This window comes from Lissotriton vulgaris, chromosome 4_1, assembly GCF_964263255.1.
Source record: "Lissotriton vulgaris chromosome 4_1, aLisVul1.2, whole genome shotgun sequence".
Lineage (NCBI taxonomy): Eukaryota > Metazoa > Chordata > Amphibia > Caudata > Salamandridae > Lissotriton > Lissotriton vulgaris.
This window is the reverse complement of record NC_141691.1, coordinates 1,630,638,708-1,630,665,939: the sequence shown is the minus strand read 5'-3', so window position 1 is coordinate 1,630,665,939 and position 27,232 is coordinate 1,630,638,708. Positions and strand designations below refer to the sequence as shown.

The 27,232-nt window shown below is 44.5% G+C and overlaps 1 protein-coding gene across 3 annotated transcripts in view; it reads right to left on the bottom strand.

The window, feature by feature from the left end:
- HNF4G (hepatocyte nuclear factor 4 gamma) overlaps positions 1–27,232 on the bottom strand; it is a 273,625-nt gene that overhangs the window by 97,699 nt on the left and 148,694 nt on the right. For all 3 annotated transcript variants that reach the window (XR_015309913.1, XM_086965903.1, XM_086965902.1), the window contains exon 4: positions 9,729–9,835. Coding sequence is in view for 2 of the 3 variants with exons in the window: in XM_086965903.1 (XP_086822029.1) it covers positions 9,729–9,835 (107 nt within the window). In the remaining variant the exon portion in view is untranslated. The remainder of the gene's footprint in view (positions 1–9,728; positions 9,836–27,232) is intronic.

The window sequence follows — 27,232 nt, the reverse complement described above, 5'->3', positions numbered from 1 at the left end:
TAATGCACTTGTGACAACAAAACATGTTTTTTTTAGTTTTATGCAGCATAAACTCGACCCAAAGGCATCAGAGCGCTTTGCTTGAGCACCAGTTACCAGCAGAGAGGGGGGAGTATGCGGGAATGCATTCAGGGGCGGAGACGTTTAATGTGTGGCATGAAAAGTGGACACAGTGTAATTTTATTATAATTTTTCAACATGATGCACAGCAGCCACACTGCTCTACAACATAGCTTGAAGACATTGCATGTGTGGTAAAAGCATCTACGTGGAAAAGGCATGCTCTGGCTAAACACTTATAAAGTTCCAAAGGCAAGACCTATTGGCTATGCCAATGCTTGTTAAATAAAGAAATGTTATTTTAAATGCAGCCCGTTTTTCTTAAAGGAAAACGGAATGCATTTCAAAAAGAAAAATTAAAAGCTACCTTTTCATTTTTAAAGAGTAGGCAGTTGTCCATGGGACCACTGACTGCGCTTAAAAAAAGTTGGTGCTCACATTCACAGAGGGGAAGGAGTCCCTTGGGGACCCCTTGTTTGCAAATAGGTTATCACCTCTTTCACGGAGTCAGTAAAATATATATATTTTGCGACCGCATTCCGGTCGCAGAACATTCATACATGCCTGTGACTCAATATTTGGAAGGGATGCCCTTGGCACGCCCCTTCCTCATACCAACTCGCAAACCCGATTGTGCGAGTCAGTAATAGGTTACTGACTCGCAAACTAGGGTTAGTACATGCTGGAAGCCATTTTAGCAGTTGCAAATGGCCAGGTTCTCCATTTGCGACTGCTAAAAATGGTAGTACATGTGCCCCTAAGTGCTTTGTTACTTCATTCAGTTCTATTTACTCCTAGCTTCTGCTTTAGGGTTGGCTTTGCTAATCCAACAAACAGTAGAATCCATACCTGTTTTCTGGATATCCACAATGAATATTTATGATGTTCTCATGCAGACCTGGGTTCTAAGCAAGTTGAGTGCACAAACACAACATCCTTCGGTTTAGACGTACATTCTAAACTGACGTAACATAACTACATTCTAACATGGTCAAACTAGCCCATCTCTTCTCCCCTGATACACCATTCACCAGAGGCACAACTAGAGCCAAATTCGGGGGGGGGGGGGAGGTTGGCGGGGATGGAAGGCTAATTCTTCCACCAATAGGCAGAGTGGAGATACAGGGCCTCTTAGAAGGGGTGAAAAACAGCGAAGCCTCATTAACAAGGAAATGGTCTTTTAAAGACCTGTGAAGTACTGAGGTGAGGCTGTGTGTGTGCACCCGGGAAGCTGTCTCAGCCCGGCTGACATACACGACCGGGGGGAAAAGGGGGTGGGGGGAGCTCTGAGCCCAATGAGCGTTGCGCGCCTGCCACTCACACCCATGAGGTTCTAAAATCTGTCTTAACATCAACTTCATAAATATGTCTACCGTTTAGCCTTCTGTTTATTTCCTCATGTTTGAATTCCTTCCAAATTCCTGTCCAGCTAGCCCACTCTAGGCCCACGCTGCATCCTCTTTTCTGTTTCTAACCTGCTCCCCTCCTCGCTCAGTCTGGGCTCTCTCTTCCCATTTGGCTCTTGTGAAAAAACGTAATATGCCAATAACCCCCCTGCCCAACCAATTTGTAACATAGCCTGACAGTCTGTGCCAGAGTGAGAGTTTGCCTTGGTTCCTCCGAGGGATTGTGAACATCCGTCTGTGAAGGCAAGAACATCTGTCTGCTGAGGGACTGCTGTGATAATCTATCTGTGCATGTGTGTGCTTCACACACATGCATAGATGTGCATGTGTGAGGGCTCAAAGACACAGACACATGTGTCTTTGAGCCCTCGCATCTCTGTGCTGAAAAGGCAATTCCCCCACCTCCAAAAGGGACTTGCTTTTAATGAGAACAACTCCAGACATGTTTGCTGCCTCTAAACCAAGCATTGGCAAAGCCAATAGGTCTCCGCAATCAGTGGTAATACATTTGTGGATATCAATAAAAACAGACCCTGAGCCATACACTAATGGACTTACATTGCCATTGTCTGTAGCTATCTGATTGCTGAGACCTATTGGCTTTGCCAATGCTTAATCTGATATCTTGTCTAGGGCAAGGATGTGGCGCAATAGTCAGAGCTGATGACTGTGGAGCTGGGGAACCAGATTCAATTCTTGGTGTCTGCTCAACATCCTGTGATTCTGGGAATATCACTTTATCGCCCTGTGCTTACAAAAAATGAATGTGTGCTTGTGTAATGTGAATGATGCTCCTGTAAAGCGCTCCAATACCTTTGGGTCATGTTCGCACTATATAAACCTGCAAAAAATAGATTACAAAATTGTGAGCACTCCCGTTTCCAAGTACTACTCAAAACTGGAAGTGGAGCTCTTTATTTAATATTATTTGCCCTTACCACCTGGGCTCCGCAGGAGGGAATGGTCATCAATGATGCAGAGTACCAGCTTCCAGAACTTTTTTGTCAGGTGGTAGTGGCGGTGGGGTGGCTCGACGTGAAAAAAGGTTTAGATGGGGGGAGCTCAGCTGACAAAAGTTTGAAGACCTCTGACCTAGAGGAACTCCTGGACCGGATTTCTCACTGTCTGGGGGCCGCAATACTTTGAAGCCCGGGGACAGATAGCAGAGCCCTGGCTGCAGGGGAGAGAGAGAGTGCTGCCTTCACCTCAGCTCTGCCCTCCTGTTGCTCTAAGAGAAACAAAAGTAAGCCTACGAGGAAGGTGCAACACTGTACATGCTGCAGGGCAAACTAAAGCGCTCTGCACGCGCTTTCCCTTGAGATTGGAAGGGGCAGGACACAGTGCTTGCCATGCTCTGTTTGCTCAATTTAGGACAGTTCAGTCCTTTCTTCTACTCTATATAGGGGCAACAGTTTCTCCAGCATTCCTCCCAGGCAGGTTACTTGGTTTGAAATCTTTGATTTCCCTGAGACATCCAACAGGAGGCCAGCACACACAAGCCCTTGGAGATTCCCTTCACAAGCAGGATACCACAGAAGGGCAAAAAGAGTCAGTTCTTTTCCTCCACCACAGACAGAAGAAGTAACTGCAGGCCAACCCACACCTCACTCAGGAAAGGCAGCACTCCTCACACAGTCCTTCTGCTCTTCTTTTTGGCAGGGTCCATTTGTTTCTTTAAGTAATCTAAAGTCCCGGGGTTTTGGGTCTAGTACTTATACCCCATTTTGTCATTGTTCTCTTTGTTACAAGGGTCTCTGAACCCAGTCAAAATCAGTCCTGCCCTCCCTGGTGCAGCATGACAACAGGGGGCGGAAAAAGCATTGTGAAAAGGAGACACAGCCTATTCAGGTGCAAGCAAAACTCCTTCCACTACTATAAATGCAGACTAGGTCTACTCAGTCAAGCTATGAGTCGCCCAGGCAAGGCAGGGCACACCTCAACCCCCCTGTGACTGTGTGGAGTGAATGCACATCCCCAGCTCCTGTCAATCCAACATCAGATGCTGAATACACAAACAGTCAAAGGCACACAGAATGGTACGAAAATGCCCAATTTTTAAAGGAGCATTTTCAATTTAAAAAGCACCTTAATCAAAAGGTGTGTTAAAAATTCTGAGTTCAGAGAGCCTAAACGCTATTTTTCTATCTTCTCCTTATTGAAAAGGGTAAAAAGGTTACAGTGCAGCCCCAATGATAAGCCTATGGGACAGACAGCCTTTTAATAGTTACAAACGAAATACGCAGTATTTCACTATCTGTACATCACACACACTAGTACATGTCTTACCTTTCACATGCTCTGCACCCTGCCCATGGAGGTACCCTGGGCCTAACTTAGGGGTGCCTTACATGTCAGGAAAGACAAGGTTTGGGCCTAGCAAGTGTGTGCACTTGCCAATCCACATGCAGTTTATAACTGTGTGTGCGGACACTGCAGTGGCAGGTCTGAGATATTCATGTGGGTGGCACAAGCAGTGCTGCAAGCCCTCTAGTAGCATTTGATTTACAGGCCCTGGCACACACCGTGCACTTTACTAGGGACGTACCAGTAAATGAAATATGCCAATCATGGATAACCAATCATATCCCAATTCATGCATAGAGCATATGCACTTTAGCACTGATCGCAGTGGTAAAGTGCCCAGAATCCTATAGCCAACAAAAACAGGATCATAAAAAATAGGAGGCAAAAGGCTAAATGTTTGGGGAGAACCCTGCGAAAAGGGCCAATTCCAACAATGAACATTATGACAGGAACCGCTTAAACATCTGTGTGAGTGCAAACAGTCATTGGCCACTGCTACTTAGTCCATAGGCTCCATTGGGATTTCCTCAGGGACCGCAAAATGTTTTTTTTAACATCTTTTTCAATGATTATGGACATTGCATTCGTATGGTTGGCTACGTCCCTTGTTGGCAATTTGACACTTCCATTCCAGGTGACAAAAGATACTTTCCCTCTTAGGACGGGGGACGCTCTTGACATGATAGTGCGGCACTACATGGACTTCCTCTATGGATATTCTATTTGCCCCAAACCCTCTCCCAGTACGTGCCATTTTAGAAAAAATGTCTATCACTCCAATTGCCTTGTATCGAAATGCTTTTTAATGTTGAGTATTTTCTACGGAACTGTGAGATTATTTAACTGACTATGAAGGCGGTATGCTTGTTCACTGTCAATGGTTGAGTCACGTTGTGGCCTTCGAAGGAAAATGCTATCAGCACCAAGATGTATTTGTTAATAACGTGCGGGAAACAGTAATCTAGGTCGGTCAAACCATAACGGTTTTGTGATAAATCAGTTTCTGGGGTTTTTGATAATTTTGCAGTACTGGAGGTGAAATGTTTAGAACCAGTAATTTGTGGGCTTGCTATTGTTTGTTAATGACGTCAGGTATGCCCTTTTAGTAGTCTCCCAATAAACATAGTTAAACTTCTGCCTTTGGTAGATGCATAGGGAAACACGTTTTTCATCTCCCCCAGAGGTTTAATATTCGCATAAATTATACCCGTATATTTTTTTAGACATAGGTACAGGGTTACCCAAACTATTTACTTTATCCACTAGGTGCCAGTATGTTGTATGACCAATCTGGACTTTGAAGATTACATTGGGTGTTGATGCACCCTGAACATGCCGTAGTGTTTTGCGTAACAGATAACCATGAGCAATGACTGTGATTGATAAACCTTTTCTTTGTTTTTTCAAGGAACTCAGGAACAATGAGGAAATGGTATCAGTTGCCAAAATCAAGTACAACTTATTAAAAATGAGTCTTGTGTAGGATCACAATATTGCTCCCTTTTTCGTTTCATTTTTTTAAAACTTTTGACCATGATCACAAAAGGATTTTCCAGGGTGACATGGCCTACATTGATTGCTATTATTAGTATCCCAATCACTATTAGCTAAAAGAAATATTTGTATGAAAACACACCTTTCCTTCTGTCTTGCTCTAATTCTTCGGTGGTTTGGTGATAACCCTGAAGGATGAGGTCTCAGTTTTACCCTATTTGGCAAATTTGTTAGCTTGTTTTGGAATCAATATAGGCACTGCTCCTATTTGGTGGTATGGGACTGTATGAAAGCCTTCGTCAGGGGGAGTTACCCTTCAGTTTATTTTAGTTCAGAATCTGCGGGTAATACAGGAGGAAGAAAAGGATTGCCTAGACTATAAAGATCTGGATCAGCAATATGCAAATGCGATAGTAGCCAGGGACCCACTGGAGCAGCCAGCATTCCTACGGCTCCTAGTAGTACTATCTAAGCTCAACAGAGGTTAGTAGAGAAGGTTGCCGCTAACCACCACAAGCATAAAATGCTGCAGTATGAATATGGGGAGAAGGTCGGTCAGCTGTTGGCTATTCAAATCTCTGATAGGAAGGCTAGATCCAGTATCAAAGGAGAGGGTGGTCTGCTCTATTCTTGACCACAGGATATAGTCAAACAGTTTTGAATATTCTACGTTACACTATATTGCAAGTCAGCCTCTTATAATAATCGCACTCCTCTGGAATACCTACAAGAGAGCCACCTATCACGGCTGGACTCTGTAGAGTCTGCATCATTGCAAAGAGATATAGAGCTAGCCTATGTGGATGAAGCAATTAAGACCCTACCTTCTGGCACGGCAGCAGGTGAGGATACTGTCCCGCTTGAGTTCTATAAAAATTTTAGGGATACTCTGGCACCTGTTTTCATGGAATTAATCACTTACTTCACTATTGAGGGAGATGCTCTCACCTCTTGGAGTGCTTCTGACATAAAGGTATTCCCCAAGAATGGAAAACCGCTTGAGGAAATAGGCTTGTATCAACCAATATCTTTGATTAACTCTGAGGTCAAATTTTTTAGAACGATTTAGGCCTCACGCCTGGCCCCACTCATCCATCAGCTAGTCTCTGACCAACAGCATGGGTTTGTTCCTGGTAGAGATACCGCGGACCATATTAATACAGCTATTGCAGCCCTTGACGTATCTGGTAAATTAAACAAACACATAGGGATGGTCATGCTTGACCCCAAAAAGGTTTATGACAGAGTAGCCTGGGAAGCAATTTGGCTTACTATGTCAATATTTGGTCTCTGTTCCCGGTTCATCTCCTTGGTACAGAAACTTTATAAAAACCCAGTAGCAACAGTCAAGCTGAACAGCATCTCATCAGTCCTCTATATTTATGCTTTTATAAGGCATCTATTGCAGAATGCAGGGATCTCCACAGTGTTTCTCAATGGCATGGAACTTATGCTGAGTGCGTACGCAGATGACATTGTAGTTTTTTATGCCAATCCTGTTGCTGCTATAGCCGGTATTACTCGAGAGGCCAAGCTTTTTGGTTATTTTTCAGGTTATAAGTTAAACCTAGCTAAGACTCAGACAATCCTAAATTTTCACCCTGATACCCTGCCTATATCTCTAGGGGTTACAAAGATGGCTATATATCTAGGTGTCTATCTTAGCAGCCAAGTAAAGGATGTTATCACCTTGAATTATGAGCCGCTTCTTAAAACTGTTTCAGCTAAACTGCGTAGTTGGCATTGGCTTCCCGTCAGTATATTTGGAAGGGGTGTCATCATTAAAATTAATATACTGCTGAAATGTCCATATCTATACTGCTCAATTGCTTTGTTGATTCCGCAATCTTTCCTTAAAAGCTTAGACAGCGCAATATGCAGTTTTATTTGGGGGTATAGATGAGCTAAGAGGGCCCTCAGGTTCATCAAATTATCTTATAAACAAGGGGGCTTTAGGCTCCCAGACTTTAAGCTTTATTCTTGTACTGCTTTTTTTCGGGTGGATCCGGAGCTTGCTTAAAGGGCTTGATGCTGGTCCGTCTTCACTGTTCTACCAGCTAGCTTGCAGGACTTTCATCAGGTTCCCAATATATAAGACCTCCGATCCTAACTACTACAAGTGTGTCAGATTCAAAATAGTCAAGGATACCACTAGGATCTGGCAAGATATCTGTAAATAATATTCTTTGCCCTCGCTGCATCAGTATATGGTGCTATGGGGCAATCCAACGCTTCCCGATATAGTTCAGGATCATGTCAGAAGAGTCTGGCAGCGTAAGGTCATTAACCGATTAGGAGAACTGTATGGTGGGCAGGGATTTCGATCTTTTTCTGGATTAAAAGATGAGTTTGGGCTCCCGCATAGTTAACTTTTTCAAATATCTACAAGTAAGAGACTATTTCCTATGGGGACAGAAGTTATCAGATATGTCATCCCTCTTGGAAATACTGTCAGAAGTATATGCGCGCCCCGGCAGAAGCACTATCAGCACAGCTTATCAGAAATTTCTCGCAGTAGCTCGTGATGATAGCCTGCAGATTTCCGTAAAATTAAGTTGGCTTCTAATAATTGATATAACAGTAGAGGACATACGGGAGGCAATGGGCACATTAGATCGAGTAGTAGGCTCTGTTAATTTGAAATTACAACAGCACCGGACAATCTTCATGTTGTACTACACACCGGAGCTTATTTCTATGTCGGCAATATCCCCCAACCCTCTGCAACATCGTACTGCCCAAAATGTCAGCTCTTTGCTGCAGACTTAAAGCACATGTTTATTGACTGCCCAACGCTAAATACATTTTGGAAGGATGTTTCCTCTATCCTTACACTACACCTCGGCTGTGACTTCCTGCTCACTAAAAATTCAATGTTTCTTGGGATTAAACGCGAGGTAGCTAGTCCTTAGAGCTCATTAGCCACCATTATCATTGCATGTGCCCGTTTATGCATCACAAGAGCCTGGATAAATACTTTCATCCCAAATGCCAATGAAGTCTAGGCTGTACTTAGACAGGTGTAGGAGTCAGAATCAGCTCTAGCCAAGTCAAATTTAGAAAGATCTGGTAAACCTCCAACGGGATTAATTTTGTATTGCCATTGTATCATGTGCACCTTGACGTTTCTCCCACAATCTAGCTGTTTTTCTCTCCTTCTCCATCTCTTCTCTTTACTTTCCAATCAGACTTTTTTATTCTTTTTCCTCTTTTTTTCCACTTGCTGTCATTGAATATTTTTTTAACTTAGAATCATGTCATTATTTCAAATATCTGTGTGGCTCTTATTTTCTTTTGTTTCTTCAGCACTTTATACTTTTGTATTTTTGTCACACCAAGGACTATGGGGAAATAAAATAAAAACAATAAAAAAATGTTTTTATAATGATATAATAAATCTTGCAGTATATGATATGTGCATATTTTGGGGGTTTACCGTATTTTCCGGCGTATAAGACGACCTTTTAACCCCTTAAAATTTTCTGGGAAGTCGGGGGTCGTCTTATACGCCGGATACAAAAATTGGCGGTTTATTTCACATAGCGCGGACTTCACCCGAAGGTGTCAGACCGCTCCTCAGTTGAAAATGGTGGCGCTTAGGGAACTCCAGCACAACAACAAAGAACGTAGGCGATGGTTGCACTGTGCAACAACACAAAATCAGCCCGTCGGCGGTCTTGAAAATAAATTACCGGTACCGTACTTGTACAGTTACAGCCCGTCGCCAGCCAGAGGCAACTCAAACGCTGCGCAAGGTTTAAAGTATGGTAAAACAAATGGCGCCGTGAGCCCTACCTAGACTGCAGCTGCACATCCCCCCAACTTTTAAACTAAAACAAATGAACAAATGGCGCCGTGAGCCCTACCTAGACTGCAGCTGCACATCCCCCAGGCAGACGAGGCGCTCCTCCACGTGTGCTGATCTCTCTCTCCTTCCGTAATTCTTACGCTCATCGGAAGGAGAGGAGCGTCAGTACCACATGATCTCAGTCCATGGAGATAGAAAGTGGACTGTAGGACGTTAGGAAGTGGGGGTCGTCTTATACGGCGAATATAGCATTAAACCTACAGTCTGTCAATGAAAGTAGGGGGTCGTCTTATACGCCGGGTCGTCCTATACGCCGGAAAATACGGTATATATGTTTTTGCACCCCCGAAGAAGTTCATGTTTGAATGAAACGCTGTGTTTTAATTTCATATGAAAAAAGAATCAAGAGTTGGAAGGAGAAAAAGAAAATATATGAACTTTCAAATACAATTGGACTGCTTTGAATTATTATTTTGATAGCAGCACTATGTCTTAAATGATTCCGTTTATACATGGGTCCCAAAACATAGCTTTTTAAGCAGCGGGGCATGGAAGATAGGGAATATTGCAATGAGAGATAGTATATCGGTATTTTTCTGTATATTACATCATCAGTGCAACATAAAGAAGACTGCTTGCAAAAAGGGATTCTCTACCTGACGTGACAGACTCTCAGCTTGCGACAGGGTGTTGATGGAGGGTAGATCACTGCCCTCCAGGTTGCTTCTTCTTGTGCTGATACGATCCCTCTCGTTTTGTACAGCTAAAAAATAACAAAAGCGTTTACAAGAGAAAATACACAGCCTTTGCACGTAATGCCACTATCATATATGACAACAACCAACTCAAAGTATAGACACCATAAAATAGCAAATGTAACAACCACTGAGCTAAAGCAACACGGCATTCGGCGATCAAAGCTGGCATGGTACAAACAGCACTGGTTGTATCTTCAGACTTTGTAAAGTTCATATTTAGTATAGAGGAACTGGACGAAAAATCATATCACAAAACCAAATAATATGGAACCTCATTCAACATAACTATACATTTTGTTTTGTTTGTTTAAGCACTCTTTTATTGATCTATTTACAGTCTGATAGTGCATTTCTACAGTTCTAGCTATGGTTTTTAGTTTGAAAAAACTAAACTGGGTTTGGTAACTGACTACCTCTTAAACAAATTGAAGGAGAATTTTTCAGGAATGGTCACAAAATATGTTTAACTGAGGAAAAAATCATGAATGAAAGAAGTTGTGTCCAGTGTAATGACAGACTTACATATGCATGCACAATGAATTGAAGAGCACACTATGTCCCCAAGAGTCCGCTTAGAAAAGAGCATTGAGATTAAGAAAAGCAGCCACATACCAAGCCTCTCACGCTTAAAAATTACCCATTCAAAGAATGTTCAAAACACAATATTAGTGATTGGAATGTTGAGCGTTCCAATGGAAACTTTGGCGCAGCAGTGTCCTATAAAAGCTGGTATAGGCCCACTGCTCTCAACATTACAATGCCCTAACAGACCTCGAAAAATCCTAAAATTGTTACTAGACCTGCAGTTCTAGTGACTTAAATAATCTACTCAACCTAATTATAATGCTCTAGACCCATAAAATGGTTTCAAATTATCTGATCCTAGGCAAGTATGCTGAGTATTTACTGAGATGTCATTTTCTTCTTTATCACATGTGAGATACACAAGTTCAGTATGTCTGCTGTGCTGAAAACTATATTGTCTGATTTAATAAACTAAACATCAACTCCATATAGAATACAAATCTATCCACATAAAGGATACACATGACCACTGACTTGCCTCTTATATCATTAACTGCATTGTCATCAGGGCGGGGGCAGGAATATTTCTCAGTTTTAATAAATACCTAACTGAAGCATAAAGTAGCAGCACACTGTAATTTGCATTCAGCAGATTTTACAATGAAATGGCCACAGAATTTGTCACTGGCGTGGTTTAAATGTTTTTTTAAATCTATATAGTGTACAACATTTGGAAATAAAGTGCAAATATTTGTCATTTGCACATCACCAAGTTAAGTATTCTGATTTTATTTGCTCCTATTTAAATCTTTGTCTGCATCACACTTCTGAATCATTAAAACAAGTTCTTCCATAATTCCAGTCATATCTTGAAATATTTGTACTATTCATTTTCAAGCAGCTTAAATGTTGTTGGAGAAAAAAACATTTCATTTTACAGCCTATTGTTTTACAATTTTTTTCCTTCACTTGACAAAAACCATTAGCTGTGTTAAATAAGTGAAAGAAAAATTAAAACCATTTTCCACGAATAGAAAGGCAACAATTAGTACAAAGTCAAACTGACATTTGACCTCTGACCTTGAGTAGTCAGCAAATGTGTCAAGAAAAAACATGATCTAAAGGCTTCTTAATTGCTCATTCACTTTCTGAATAAACAGAACACCTGTTTCTTCCAGCTTAGGTTTACTCCCAGTAAGGTGGAGTAGGTACTAAAAATAGCTCAACCTGATGAAAAATCCACTCGCCCACTCACAATTGCAAAATCCCAATCGCGAGTGGGCGAGTTGATTTTTCGAGGCCTGCCCTAATCCACAGCCTGTCTCTCTCTCTCTCTCTCTCTCTCTCTCTCTCTCTCTCTCTTTCCCCTACATTTCCAGAATATGTGTATTAGACAGAGGAAATTAAGAGGCAGATCCGGTGCAACAGGGTACACAGTACGTCTCCCCCACCCATCCCGTTGCTCCCAGTGCTACTGGAGCTTCGGAAGGAGGGAAGTGAGAACTCTACTCAGATCCTGTCTCCCATGGTTCTGCCAAATGATGGTAGTGTGGCAAAGCCCAAATAGAAAGAGGCTGACTGTTGACTACTTTCACAGCTCTTGCTATGTGTGCTCGTGCTAATACCAGCCAGGCACACACAGCAAAAATTTTGAAAGGCCAAATTCTTAGAGGTATGAGTGGTTGTGAATCCCTTACGCCTCCCAGACAGTTTTTCATAATGAATATTCTGCCCTCATGGTGCAAAATGTTCTAATAGCCGTTTAGGCCACCATAGTGGGCTATACCGACCATTTAAGGCTGAGTCCCTTGTTATAAGGCTTTGCCTTCAGCTTAGGTCTTTTACACTGAAACAGGCTTTTAATGGACAATATAGACTGCTATAGAAGGCTATAAGGATATAGTAAAGCACTCTTGGCAGGACGCAGTGCTGCTACTGGGATGGTTTCTCTGTGTCTATGTGCAGTGTATGATTTGCTTAAACCTCAATAACTTTTTTTCCAAAAAATGTGTCCCAGCCAAATTTCGGTCCTTTCTTCCTACATATGTAAGATTCTAAAGACACCTAGGGGTTGTGGATTACCCTGGAGATAAATGTGAAAACAATGAAAATACAGGAATATTTTATACCGTTGTTTGAAAAAATGAAGAAATTGATGTGCAAAAAAAGTCTGTTTTCTATTAAAAAATGGAATTTACTGTGCTATGATAATCAGAGATATAAAAACATTTTTTATCAGAGATGCAAAAAAATAGTTGATCTTATTTTTGATTGTTTCTACCTACTTGAGGTTTGCGGAGGACATAGGTGCGAAACCTAAGTTTGAACCCTGACAGTTATACATTTCTGAAAAGTAACCTAAATTCTCAATTCAGCATGGAGTTGTTCATTCATACTTCCTGTTAGGTTCAATGAAGGTTTCAATCATTTAAACCTGAGCTGAACATCTAGTAGCTAGGGCACAGAGAAGACAGAAGGTCAAAAACACCAAACAATAAAAATCTCACTCCAAGGAATAACAACAGGGAATGATTTCATGAAAAAATGACACCAAAATGGCAAAATTCCAACAAGGGGAACTTGAAATATGATTTATTTTTAGTTTTGCCACCAGGGACACCAGCCCTTGTACTTCCAACTACTCATCTCACCCATCTCACTATGGCCATGGGATTCCACCGCTGTGATCTACAGAGATCCCCCAGTGCCAAAGACCAGCCTCTCTGACACCACTGGAAAGCCTACTACCTTTGTGCTACTGTCCCCTGTTTTTTAAATTAATAGGGGGACGCAACATATGAAGACAGAGTTCCAGGACTCTGTCCCTGATGTTAAAATTCTTAGCACATCAATAGCATTCCCTGTGCTAAACTGCCACTGCCATACTCTGCATGGCAATCTTGCACAGAAATTGCATGGCCAAAAATAGGTGCGATCTTGCCACCTTAAAATGGGTGGCCTCTGGTCCATAAGCTTAATAGTGTCCAATGGTGGAGCTGATAAAGTTTCGGTCACCAGATCCACCAACTTACATTGCTGTGCAAATGAGGAGCGGATGATAAAAGAAGCTGGATGAGACAATCACTGTTTGGGCAGATGTTCTGTTAATAGACCTATGTAAATGCGTCCCCTGCACATTATGGAAGTCACATGTTCAGCTGCATAGAAGATTTTGACACTGAATTCTCTTTTTCCTTCAATAACAAATACTTTTCTAGGGGCGGAGCTAGCCAGCAAGCGCGATGGCCGCCTGAAACCGCGGCTCCGCCGTGCACAATATAATTATCCTTTTGGAACACCGTTAGAGCAACGTTTATGGACTGATTCCTGCTTCCCCAGATCACCCAGGACAAAGCAGTCAGGCGGGAACCTCTGCGGCTGCGAGGAAACGGATTCAGGACGGTGCGGTGTTCCGACGGCGTCCCCGCATTGGTAGGCCGGGAAGCAGCGGGCTTGAGTGCGCTCTGTGCCTGGGCGACGTAACGCGACGTGCGGCCGCCGGAGGAGGCCGGTGCCGGGGCTCCGGCGGGACCCTGCTCTTAAGTGCGGTACTCACCGAGTGTGCGGCGACGGGGAAGGAGGCTCGGCACACCACGTTTCCTCGGTGCCGGCACCCCGAAGCAGTACCCACATCCGCCCCTGTTTACCGGCAAGTGGAGTGTGCCCCTGACACCATTGTGGGCATCAGACCAGAGGGAGTCTGGTTGCTGTTGTCCCGGTGACTGCTTGGAGGACAGAATAAATCAGAAGAAGATCCGGACGACATCCATCCCGGCAATAGTCAAGTAAGACGACAGGTCTTCGCTCCTACAGGTTGCGCGCCTTTTTGACTTGAGCTTGTGGAGCATCGCACTCTCGGGGTAGAGAGCGGAGTTGCGCCTGGCATGTGGTGTTCCCCCGTACTGGGTAACACAGTGACGTTCGGGGAGTGGGCACCCATTGGGTCCCCCCTGCTGGGAATTCACTCAGCTGCTGGCTGCCGCTAGAGGAAGCCTCGGTGAGGCCATTTGAGAGACAATTCCGGATAAGTGGCTCACGCCATAGCTGTCTTGGTCTAGCGATTCTCCTAGATCCTGTGGCGCGGCAGCAACTGCAGGAGGGGACGGGAGAGATAGGCATTGTACCCCTCCGGCACTCTGAGAGACGCTGTAGTGGCACAGCTTGAAGCGCAATGAAAAACTCCGAAGTGCAGGGGGAAATGGCTGCATGCACGACAGTGTAACAAAAGGAACACAGGATTCCCCGCGAGAATTGTGTGCTGTCAACCGCAAGATGGGCAAAGGTGATCGAACTCAAAGCAAGCTGCCCTTCGCACAGAAACGGTTACTGCAGCAGAGCCCACAAACAGAAGAAGGGTCGACACCGCGCTCTGAGGAGGTTCAGGGTACTAACTCAGACATTAAGGCCATGCTGCTCTCTATGGAGCAAAGTCTACAGACCAGCATCTCCGCACTGGGTACCAAAATGGACGCTATGTCATACAGAATGGACCGTATGGCGGAACGGTTAGATAAGCATGCTGAGCGTCATGATATGACCGAGAGGAGGATGACCGAAGTTGAAGAGGCGCAAACAGACCTAGACACGACGAATAAAAAAATGGAGAGAATGATGCAGGTCCTACAGGACAAAACTGAGGATTTGGAGGCGCGGTCAAGACGGTGTAACCTCCGCATCACGGGCCTTCCGGAAAGCACACAGACGGGCCCAATGGAGAGTTTCGTGGAAAAGCTACTCATAACGCTTCTGGGAGAGGGAGTGTTCTCTGCCATGTTCACGGTGGAGAGAGCCCATAGGTCGCTGGCCCCACGCCCAAAACCCGGGGCGCCTCCTCGCCCCATAATAGCGAAGCTACTTAACTATAGAGACAGAGACAATGCGCTCAGATTGGCGAGGACCAAACAACAGTTACAATATGAAGGTTCCACCATATCGCTGTACCCAGATTTCACTGCGAAGGTGCAGGAAGAGCGCAAACAATTCATCCCGCGCAAAAAGCGCCACAGAGAGATGGGTCTGGACTACGCACTGCTGTACCCAGTCAAACTGCATGTTAACAGACGTGGACACTCGCATATATTCACGGACCCCAAGGCATTGCAACAAGCTATGAAGCGCTGGTCGAGGGAACAGGACTCGAACAATGAAGAGACTCCTGAGGCTGAGGGGGGCGACAGTCAACTGGACGACCAAGACTGATTTACTTGGCTGCCAAGGCGCTGGCTGCACGTCCGTGCTGTGTGACTTTGGGGAGATCTTTGAGGGCTCCCTCCGGAGGGGCAACGAGGACAGTCTACCCGGCCTACGGAGAATACAGACTATTCAGATAAGTGGTTTGGGGAGCCGGAGGTGTGTGGGGAAGATAGATGAACTTGATGCACAACTGTACACCGCTGGTCCCCGGTTTTCCTACAATCTATCTCACGAGTTTGACTTTTGGGCTTAGTGCGCTGATACACACTGAACTGGAGACTCTGATTAGGCAGAGATCTGCGCTGGGGAGGAAGCGGCGGGGAATACAACAGACAATCTTTTGGTTAGGAACATGTTACTCTATTCACAAACAATGTGCATGGCGGGGTGGGTGGAGGGCTACTCAATTGTTCTAAGACTTTGGCAGAGACTATGGCTCCAGGCTACCTAGGCCCCCGCACATTAAGCACACTTGTGACGTTGGTGTTCAATGTTGAGGTATTGATGCTGGGGAGAGGGGAGGGTGCTAGACTTCAGTTGGACCAGGTTGGGGTGGGTCTGCTGTGGGTGGGGGGGTTGTGGGCAGGGGAATGGGAGTTTAAGTTCGAAGAATTGACGCTGGTTCCTCAAGTTGGCAAAAAGTATGAATGCTACGCTGGGATAACTCGCTACTGTGGTCCAATCCAATGGCTCAGATGACTAGCACTGCTGGAGCGCACACTGGAGAATCCAAGGTAACCCTTAGGGCCCTAACCTGGAATGTCAGAGGGTTGAAAGATCATAGGAAATTGAGGAAGGTGTTACACTATTTGCAGAGACACCACATTGACCTAGCTCTAATTCAGGAAACACATCTCCCTGTTACTAGCACAATGCTACAAAATAGGAGCTTGGCAGGCAACACCACGGTATCGGGGTTTACAACACACTCTAGGGGAGTCCTTACATGGGTGAATCCGAGATCTAAGTTGGACTTGAAACTAGTACAGGCAGACCCAGAGGGTAGGTACCTCATATCTAGATGCATTGGGAAGGGACATGATTTGCTCGTGGTTAACGTGTATGGACCAAACTACGACTCCCCAGACTTTTATGAAAAGCTAGCACGATGCTGTCGAGAATTCTCCAACGCGCAGATACTTTGGGGAGGGCGACTTCAACCTGGTGATGGATCCGGAGTTAGATAGGTCTGCGGGTCCACAGCGTAGACCATCTGCGGCAGCAGTGGCACTTCAGGCCGAGTTATTGACGTTGGATTTAATAGATGTGTGGAGAGGGAGAAACACCACTAGGGGAGGTTACACACATTATTAGGCATACCACGACATTCACACCAGGATTGATTATTGGCTGGCCTCCTATTCTGTCTCTAGTCACATATTGTCCTGTACGGTTTTAGCACGTACCCTCTCTGATCGCTCGCCAATTCTGCTGGTCTTGGAGACGCCGGTAAGTAGGATCCCTCCCTTCACCCGGCGATTCCCCCCGTACTCATTGCTTGACAACGCCTTTAGAGGGGAACTGGCAGCGGAAATGGATCTCTTCTTTGAGAAAAACATTGGGTCCGTTGATAGCTTTCAAACAGTGTGGGACGCGTTTAAGGTATTCATACGAGGGGTGGCTATGGCCAAACACTCAAGTGTTCAAAAGGCTATACGTCAACGCTTGAGATACCTGGAAACACAACTGATTAATCTGGAGAAACATCAGCTGTCGGACTCGGACCCCGCAATAGAGGCCCAGATCAAATCCCTTATCTCTGACTTTAAGAGGAGGCGGACAGAGAATTTCGCCATATGGGTAAATACGCGACAGCACGAACTTATGGAGAGAGCGAGCGTCCAAGCTCTCTCTTAGCTAAACTGTTACGCAACAACAAGAGGGCCCCGAAATTGACTGAACTCGTAACGGCTGCTGGGGACGTTGTCACGTCAGATGATGAGATCTTGAGTGAGTTCTGAGACTTCTACTCGGGTCTGTACACTTCTAAAACCGACAACCTAGAGGCAGACATGGATGATTACCTAGAACATATACAAATGCCGTTCTGAACACAATCGGATCGGGAGTTTTTAATGTCCCCCATACAGGAGGACGAGATATCGGAAGCGTTGGCTAGCATGCGCAAACACAGTGCCCCGTGGCGGATGGATTGACAGTGGGGTTTTATAAGGCATTTAAAGATAAACTAATCCTGCAACTCTCCTCCCTCTTTGATGAGGTGTGTGAGGAGGGATGCATGCCACAGTGTATGAGAGAGGCCTTAATAGTCACCATTCTAAAACCCGGAAAGCCCCCTAGTGACTGTAGCTCGTACAGACCATTATCTCTACTGAATGTGGATGCGAAGTTGTACGCTAAGGTTCTAGCAACACAACTTGCTTTATTAGCCCCAGAAACAGTAGCTCCGGGGCAGTCCAGCTTTAAACCAGGTAGGAACCTGGCCTACAACATTCGCACGGTACTGGGGACCATTCAACACGTTAGGCAAGACACGAAAGCTGTTGCCATCTTTCTAGACATGGAGAAGGCCTTCGATTCCGTGGAGTGGCCTTTTATGCTGAGGGTCTTGCGACGGCTGGGACTTGGGGAACCGTTCTTGCAGATGATCGGAGCATTATACTGGAAGCCGCTGGCCAGACTGCGCCTAGGCGATCGAGTATCTGACCCATTTGAAATTAGCAGGGGCACTAGGCAGGGCTGCCCTCTTTCCCCATTGCTGTATGCGCTGGTCGCGGAGCCACTGGCTTGTGCACTACAGGAGTATCATTGGCAAAGGGGAGTTAGCTTCCCGACATATGAAATTGTAATCTCAACCTATGCTGACGATGCACTTCTTTATGTCCGCAGCCCGGAGGCAAACCTGACTTCAGTGCTGTGGGAGGTGGTCCGCTTTGGGGCACTTTCCGGACTTAAGATTAACTGGGACAAGTCGGTAGTGTTCCTGTTGACTCCGGTGACATGCCACTTCGAGATGGAATATCCGTTGCATTGGTCTACAGATTTAGTGCGCTATCTAGGAATAATGATCCACTCGGACTCAGAGGTGTTGTTCCATGAGAACTATGGTGTGGCTTTTAGCAAATGCGAAGATGACGTGGAGAAGTGGTGCAGACTCCCACTATCATTGATGGGACGAATAGCCATCATGAAGATGGTGGTGTTACCCCGGTTCCTCTTTCTATTCAATACTTTACCCATCATACTATCGAAGGCTTTCTTCAGAAACCTGACTAAACTTATGGTTCGTCTAGCCTGGGGCGGGAAACAACAGAGAGTACAATGGAACACGCACACGCTCACGTACGAGCTGGGGGGCCAGGGGGCTACAGACATGGAGCGTTATTACAGGGTTGCGCAGGCTGCCCATTTGCACACGTGGCTACACGGAGAAGACACCATTCCACATGTCAGGATAGAGCGGCTATTTGCTGACCCCCTCCCGCTGCCAGCCACGATATGTACCCCCGTGGACCGTAGGATAGGTGTGTTAGACTCCATTACAGCCACGAAGCACGCATGGTACTCGTTGTAGAGGGCCAGGGGGGGCAACTTGATTTACTCCCCTCTAATGGCAGTGGATTGGATGCAGTGGCTACCGCCAATCGCGGAGAAGAGCATAGTGCAATCATTGCATAGGCTGGGAATAGAGACCGCCGGTGAGTTGTTTATAGATGGTACGGTAAGAACTTGGGGTCAGGTGGCTCAGGCAGCAGATGCCACATCGCAACTACAGAGATTTCAGTTTCATAGAGTCCGCAGTGCTCTGAGGGACATTTTGGGTCCGGATATGGAGGAGCCACCGGAGCTTTCAGAACTTTCTCATGTTATTAAAACTGAGCAATCACGTAAAATGACAACACACTTATACAAGGCAATTACTTCCCACAGGGCCCAGGAACCCTCGAAGGCCAGGCTTGCACGGCAGAGGGTTCTACAGATCACCATAGACAACACCATGTGGAAATACTGCTGTACGAACACCAGAAGAGTGTCCTTAAATGGAAGACACCGACTGATCCACTTTAAATTTTTGCAAAGAGTGTACTACACTCCAGAACGGTTGCACCGGTATGGTCTCAGACTATCTCCAGAGTGCGAGAGGTGTCATGCGCCTGTCACTGACTTTTTCCACTTGGCATGGGGATGTTACAGGATACACGAGTTTTGGGAAGCGGTGATGGCGGAATTGGGGGAAATACTTGACTGTGAACTGCCCATGGACCCGGCCCTGGCGCTATTGGGACACTCCAGGGTGTTGCCAGTGGCGATGCGACAATTGGCAGACATGGGCTTGTTGTTGGCCCGGCGGGCTGTAGCACAATGCTGGATGAGAGATCCCGTTCCGACGAAGAAACGGTGGGCTAGGGACATGCTGTACTGCTGCACTCAATCGGAACATTACAGTGAACTTCTTCCCCCCACGAGCCATCCAAAGAACTTCTGGGGTCTATACACTACCTTTAGGAGCACCAGAGAGGGCACTGCTGACACCCAACCTGATGGACAGGCGGAGGCATTATAGTGCTATGCACACCCAAGCTTACACTCACACTAATAGGGGGGAGCTCCCGGATGCCTTGGTTTGAAGGCTGGTCAGGGACTCCGTGGGCGTGTAGGACACTGCACTACAGGGACGCCCACTCACTGTGAGGACTGTGGCGTTTCTCCTACTTCTTGCACCAGTGGCTTGGTAAGGGACAGTGCACTCATGAGATTCTGAGGTGGGCACTCACACAGCGGTACATTACATGGACAGACGCAACACGTAGCGAGTGTGTAAGATAACACGTAGACTTGGGAACCAGTTAAGATGTTGGGGGGGGAGTTCAGGGGCGTCAGGATCTTAAGGGAGGGAGGGTTGTACTTAGGGGCCCTTACACTAGGGAGGGTTGTTCTAATTAGAAAATACACCTCTGCTGCCTGCTTGCAGTAAAAGACCTACACTGTACTAGCATATGGTTGCCAAGGAACTCTGTGATCGGCTCCAGCATAGCTATTCCGATACCCAGTATTATCACTTCTTCACAGGGTAATGTTCGCCGCCGGACCCCAGGGTTGTCGGTACTATGGCTGTGTATCTTCAATCTGATGGATGCCTGATCATTTGAGAATGTTGCGCTGCCGGCTCCTGGGGGTTGTAGGCTGCAAGCCGTGTCTAAACCTAAGTAAACATATAAAGGTGTTTAAAAAAAAAATACTTTTCCAATTATTAAATTTCAGTCACCCACCACATATTAACGGGACTTTCAAGAGCACTTCATAAACTCTGTGAGGCACTTACACTTCAGTCATTCAGGCGTGAGGTATCTGACCAAACAAATGTGGAAAATATATTAAAAAATGTGTATACTTCAACCCAATCCTGTGAAACTCATCTAGGACCATCGTCTGGACTAAAATATCTACTCCTCTACATCGCGGTGAAAGGGTTTATATTGTACACATTTATACATCTCAAATACATTTGTTTCACTATTTTGAATAAAGTGTAAGTTACTTATAAGAGACATTAAAACCGTTACTAGTTTATTGCTACCAAAAATGCCTTCAAATGCATTGTGAGTTCGCCCCTTTGAGAAATCATTCAGCACTACTGAATTGGGGACATAACATTGCATCTTTATAAATAGATTTGAAAAGTAGAATGCAATTTATAAAATAGAAGAAATATTTCAAGGAATGAAAATAGGGATATGTAAATCATGCATTCCAGCAAAAGTGATAGTTCGATGAAGCAACGTGGCTGGTTCTCAGAGATGTATGTAATTATGTGTGTGTAACCCCCGTCCTCAATGTTAATTACACCTGCATATCAAGGCATAAGCTAAGGAGCATTTTCTGTGAGTGATTGTGTCTTTCTTCAGGATTAGGTTTGATCTCTACATGGATGTCTGTGACATTGCATTTTAATCTTGTTATCATGCCATACATGTTATGTTCAATTGTACTTGAGGAAGAGTCTCTCCTTCAATGCACCATTGTTACCCACAGCATACAGGTAGGATGTGAGATTGAGTGTTCCCAAAGCAGGTACAGTAGTAAAAAAACAGCTCAATCATAGAGGAGCTTGTGTCTAATTCATTCACCACACTGGCAAAATGCAACATCAGTGTACCTGAGATGTATATTTATCAACCATGTGATGTTTATCTGTGTAATCAGGAGAGCTGCTGTGCAGACGTAGTGGCGGGGGCTGGGGGGGACAACGGATGAGGGGGAGCTGGGGGAAGGAGGGGAAAAAGGACAATAAACATTTAGAAATAAAAATAACGTATCTTCCGCCTGCTGCCCGATCCTCTTCTCCGTGCCCTCTCCTACCTGCAGCAGAGGCTCCCAGCCTACCCTGCTTTCATGTTAGAAAGCAGCGTCAGGATTTGGCCTGAGCACTGCGACTTTGCGCTCCCAGGGAGACAGGGAGCCTCTGCCTGCTCTCCCTCCAACCCTGCAATGCAGCTAGGGCCAGACTCAGCGACGGCTCGTGGAGGGAGTTACGGTGGGGCAGGAGGGCGGGGAGGGGGAGGGGCAAGGCGGAGGTTGCTAAAAACCGGCATATGGATAATTGCAGGTAAGTAAACAATTTAATTAATAAAACGAATTTCGTAGCTCGCACTGCATTGCATTTTGCGATGCAAGGCGCACTACGAAATTCGTTTTATTAATTAAATTGTTTACTTACCTGCAATTATCCATATGCCGGTTTTTAGCAACCTCCGCCCTGCCCCTCCCCCTCCCCGCCCTCCTGCCCCACCGTAACTCCCTCCACGAGCCGTCGCTGGCCAGACTGGTACCCGAAACCTGCCCGGCTACTGTTCGGCCGGCCACCCTGGGCCGAGCTGTTTGCAAGGGCCGGTTTGGGACGATTTCATTATCGGGGGCCATTATTGCAGGGCCCGGTAAAAAAAAACAGCCCCCAGGGGCCTAAAACTGCCCCTCCACCCTAGCGGCCCACCGGGGAAATGCCCGGTGCCCGCTATGCCCAGTCTGGCCCTGGGTCTGAGACTGGGGCCAAAACCACATCCGCACTGATAGCAGTGCTGCTCAGAAACTCTCTCTCCTGGCTTACTCGCGATGACTCCACCCCCAGGACGCAGCATGGAGAAGTTAAAAAATAAAACGATAATAAACTTGTTTTAGTATCGTTATTCAACTTTTGAGGGTGGCAGGGAGGGCAAAGCTCTCAGCCATAGCAGGGGAGCCCCCACTCTGTGCAATCTAAATAATTGATGAGAATGATTTGGAATAAGGTGTGCTGTTGACCACAAAACCTTTGCCATCTGTTGCTACCTGCGTGCTCATTACAGGGTGCAAACCCCTAATGTGTAGTGCAAAGGCATAGAGTGGAGCAACTTACTGAGTGGAGCCCTTTTTTCCTAATTATGGGAAAAAATATATGAACCACAGGACTATCAAAGGCCAAATACAATTTGGTTATTGTCCTGGCTGCATTTCTGCATTCACTGATGGCCAGATCCATCAACATTTTGGAAATCGTGCGGTTGTAGGCAGTTGCATTCATTCACAACTTAGAATTCAATATTCGATCAACTTTCACAGCGCCTCTGGCATACCTTCTGCAAAACTATAAGTTTCATAATGTCCTTTGCCTCCAATTTTTACCCTACACTTGCAATCCTCAGTGCCAGGGTGCGGGGATATATGCATCTGCACATTCATTTTTCCTTCACATCAAAGAAATGCCTTTTCATACACTTCACAGTGTATGGTGTTCTTCACTATTTCCTTGTCTCAGTCTAAAGGCACAACTACGCCGAGCATTTTAGGGGAATGCAAACTTATGCCATTGCAACTTTGTGGATGTTCACCAACTTTGCATTCACCACCCTGATGGCATCCCCATAGAAATAAGTATTTATAAAATTAAAATCCACAGTTAAGACTGCAAAAAAAACACTTAACGGTTGCTTTTCCACAATTAGAAGCGCCAAATGCACCATTAAATACACACATATCATGATTTTATAAATCAAGATCTGTCATTTGAGAGACCAAGTCACAAATTCTGCACACTTAAATGTAACTTTGGTGTGAAAACAGTTGTGTTGTTCTGCACTAGGTTTGCACCTTTTCACGGCTGAGCAACTCTCTGAGCACAAGGTTGGTCTTCTGACCACCACTGACAGGCATATTCAGATGAGTTTCTTCAGGGTGTCCCATACTTTCCACACAACTGAACTGAATGACAAAGATACAAGATGAAGATAACTAGACACTTGCTTAGATCACAGTGATTGTAAGGTGGCTATGACTTTACTGACCAGTTATGGAACTAAGTATAGCCTACTAATGACCCTAAGTGGACTCACATGTTCCATGTGGCACTTGAAAATAAGATATCACCAGTCGCTTGAAGGCATACCCGTAAAACAATAGTAGAACGAAAAATAGTAGGTATTTGGCCAACAGACAATATTTCCCTTAGTATTCCCTCTATTGACTGATAAGATGTGCATTTTTGTAGTTTTGCGCCATTGATCCAAAACGTGTGCCTGGACTAGAGGCACTGAGTTAAAACAGTTTCCTCTAACTGGGCCAGACACAAACAAAATGCCCCATTGGTAGTTGACTACTTTTATTTGACTGTTTTTTAAACTGAGCTTTGTCCTCAATGTCTATACAATAATTTTTTTTAATATCAGTGGCTATTTCTATATTTATATAGTAAGAACAAAATGTAATCCTACATCACCTTGAGTGTAGGTTCGATATCTTAGAAGTCACAAACGCTTCAAAATGTGCTCAAAAAAATGAATGAAATTGTTTTTACAGCTTATTTACATGCAGATTAAAATACTAGCTGTTCTCAGAACTCCAAAAGTATATTCAAAATCTACTAAAGTGTGCATGAATCATCTTCAATAATAAATCAGCAGTAGATCCTGCCAAGGTATATGACATAAGACAGACTGAAGGTATGCAACCTGCACACCAACGTCAGGAAAGGTTGTCAGGCTGCCGCCTGTGCTGGCTAGTATCGACCCCAGACAAACCCCAGGCTCACTCTGAAACTCTCGTTTTGGAAAGGTTTTTATTCTTTTTGGTTCTTCTTTTTCTGGCAGTTCTTTGGACTACACGAGCCCCAGTATTTTCAGTGTCTAGCCCAGCGGGTTTCGAATACGTAGCCATTGTGCGAGGGTGGGTGGCATGACTGACTATTAAATCGATAAAATCCAAAGGAATGGGGTGGTGTCCACATCACAGGGGGGCTGTCATTGAGGGAACATTAACCCTCACCAGGAACTGAAGAAACTGAATGCATTTCATTGGAGGTTCAGGCATAGATTAATTTTAAATGAATAATCAGAAGATGGTAGCAGTGTGTTGTTCTACACTATAGTCTGTTAGGTTACTTGTACGGCACACTTCCGCCAATGGTATCCCCTCAAAGCACTGGGGGTTTCTGCAGGGTGCAAAGTGCTGATGATGTGATGTATACAGCAGGCTGGTATCTGTAAGTGGGGTGGTGGGCCTGTTCCCTTACTCCTTGTGAGTGTTTGTCATTCCACGAGTCCCAGTTTATATTTGGCATTTGCATCACCTGTATTTGTGTCAGGTATCTCAGGTATTCTTTTCAATGTCTCTATCAACCATTCGCCTTTATGCTTCTCTCATTGTCAATGTGTGTGCCTGGTGACAACAGCTGTATCTCTTTCCAAGTGTCTTTGTGTGTCCAAGTCTCATTGTCAAAGTGCCTGCCATTATTTGAGCCCGTTTCACCTTGTTTCAGTGTCTCCCTTTTCAAATGACATTTATGAATCTGAAAAAACAAAGAAAAATGGCGAAAAATGTTTGACCCTTTAAGTTTTGAATTGCTAGAGATTACAGACACCATAGCAACACACACATTGACGATTACAAAAACAATTAAACCTTTTCATTAAAAAAATCGTGACGTGGTGCTTTAGTCCAGGACTAACAGTACACGTGGTTAGTGGAAGAAAAACACACAATAGCATCAGGAGACACCAACACACACACACATAACAAACCACCAGCAAACTCGAACCAACGCAACATTTAATAAATATATATATTTACGAATGCAAATAGTTTTTTTCAGGAAACCATATATGCAAAAAGGGTTGGCGGCTGGCGCAGTAGTCAAATTAAATAGAATATGCAAGAATTGGAACTGAAAATTGCAAGACTACTGGAGTGGTAGTAAATGGTATCTTCCGAATTGTTTAGGGTTAAGTGAAGCACTTTATTGCCAAAGAAGAATCACACACGCACTTTATATGTTTAAATGCCCTTTTTTTAATGGTATCATGGAATCTTATTGACTGACAAATTCTTTTTTATTATTATTAGGAGTAGGGGGGAATATTTTGAGAAAAACTAGTCTTTTATCTGAGCAGTGATTTCAATGAATATGGAAATTGCAACTGGCAAGGAATTTTAGAAAAGATTTGTACCAGGGATTATGCATTATGCAATATTTGTGTTTTGTTCTTTCTCTGGTACATTGTAAATGAGAACAAACGCAACATGTAACCAAAACCAGCATATAGATCTGGTGCTAGACACCATCCACTTTTTATGGGCCAGTAAGAATCCCTTCTCGCGATCGTCAAGACGCAGAAGAGACCGGACACGCCGGGGACGCTGAGCCGTTGGAATCAAAAGCCACGAACTAATAGCACCCGGGGTCTAAAATAGGAGTAGTGCATACCGGCTGCCTATGAATCAGGCACGGTGTTAAAACACTAGCAATCAAATAATCGGTCGAACTGCAATAATACAGGATGAAGTAAAGGCACTAATTCACAAGGAACCTACTGGATGGCTATTGAATAAATTGGGATAGGGAATTACGCCAACTTAAGCAACGTTTTCCCAAGCCACCAATAATCCAACTTTGACCATCATCACGTAAAGATAACTCCATTGATGAGTGGGACCTTTATGGAATTCTCACCGATGTGTGATCACACAGGTGATACGAGTGATATGGAGAAATAATTACCTATTGTCGTGAAGAAGGTGGCTATAACCAGCGAACGTCTCCGAAATGCGTCGACGCACTATTTAATTGTTAGATTTGGAGTGGTCAACTAGTAGAGGGGCACAGGGAAGGGACTCCCAACCCTTTGTTGTCTAAATTAATGTCTAAATTAACAGTGAGAAGACATAGTTGATTGTCTTTTCTTTTCTCCTGTGTAGCTTTTTGAAAATATTTTTTATAATTGTATTTTGTCTTTTTAAACCTTGAGTTTTATATGTATTACACATTCAATAGAATGTTTTTTAATATGAAAATAAACAGTCTGTTTTTTATATAAATGATGTATTAGATTTTTCATTGTAAGTGTTTCACATGATGTACAACGTGCACTCAACTTTTTGAGGGGAGTGATTCTGGTGAAGTGGTTGGACTGTATTTGTCTAAAGTTGATGATATAGGGTTTACCCAAAGGGAAAATCGTTTTTTACTTGCCAGTAAGAATCCTGCAGTCCACTATCATCAGCACATGCTTGGATCCTAGCCCCTCACCCATGAAAATCTATCATTGATAAAGATACTGTCACCAATGCTGCTAAATAAAAGTGCCATGGACCAAACCAAAAAACATGCTTAGAAGATCATATCAGAAAGTGGTAACACCAGTATCCGACTAAACATCTCACAGTGATGATTCTGTTAGACACCACAACCACTGAAA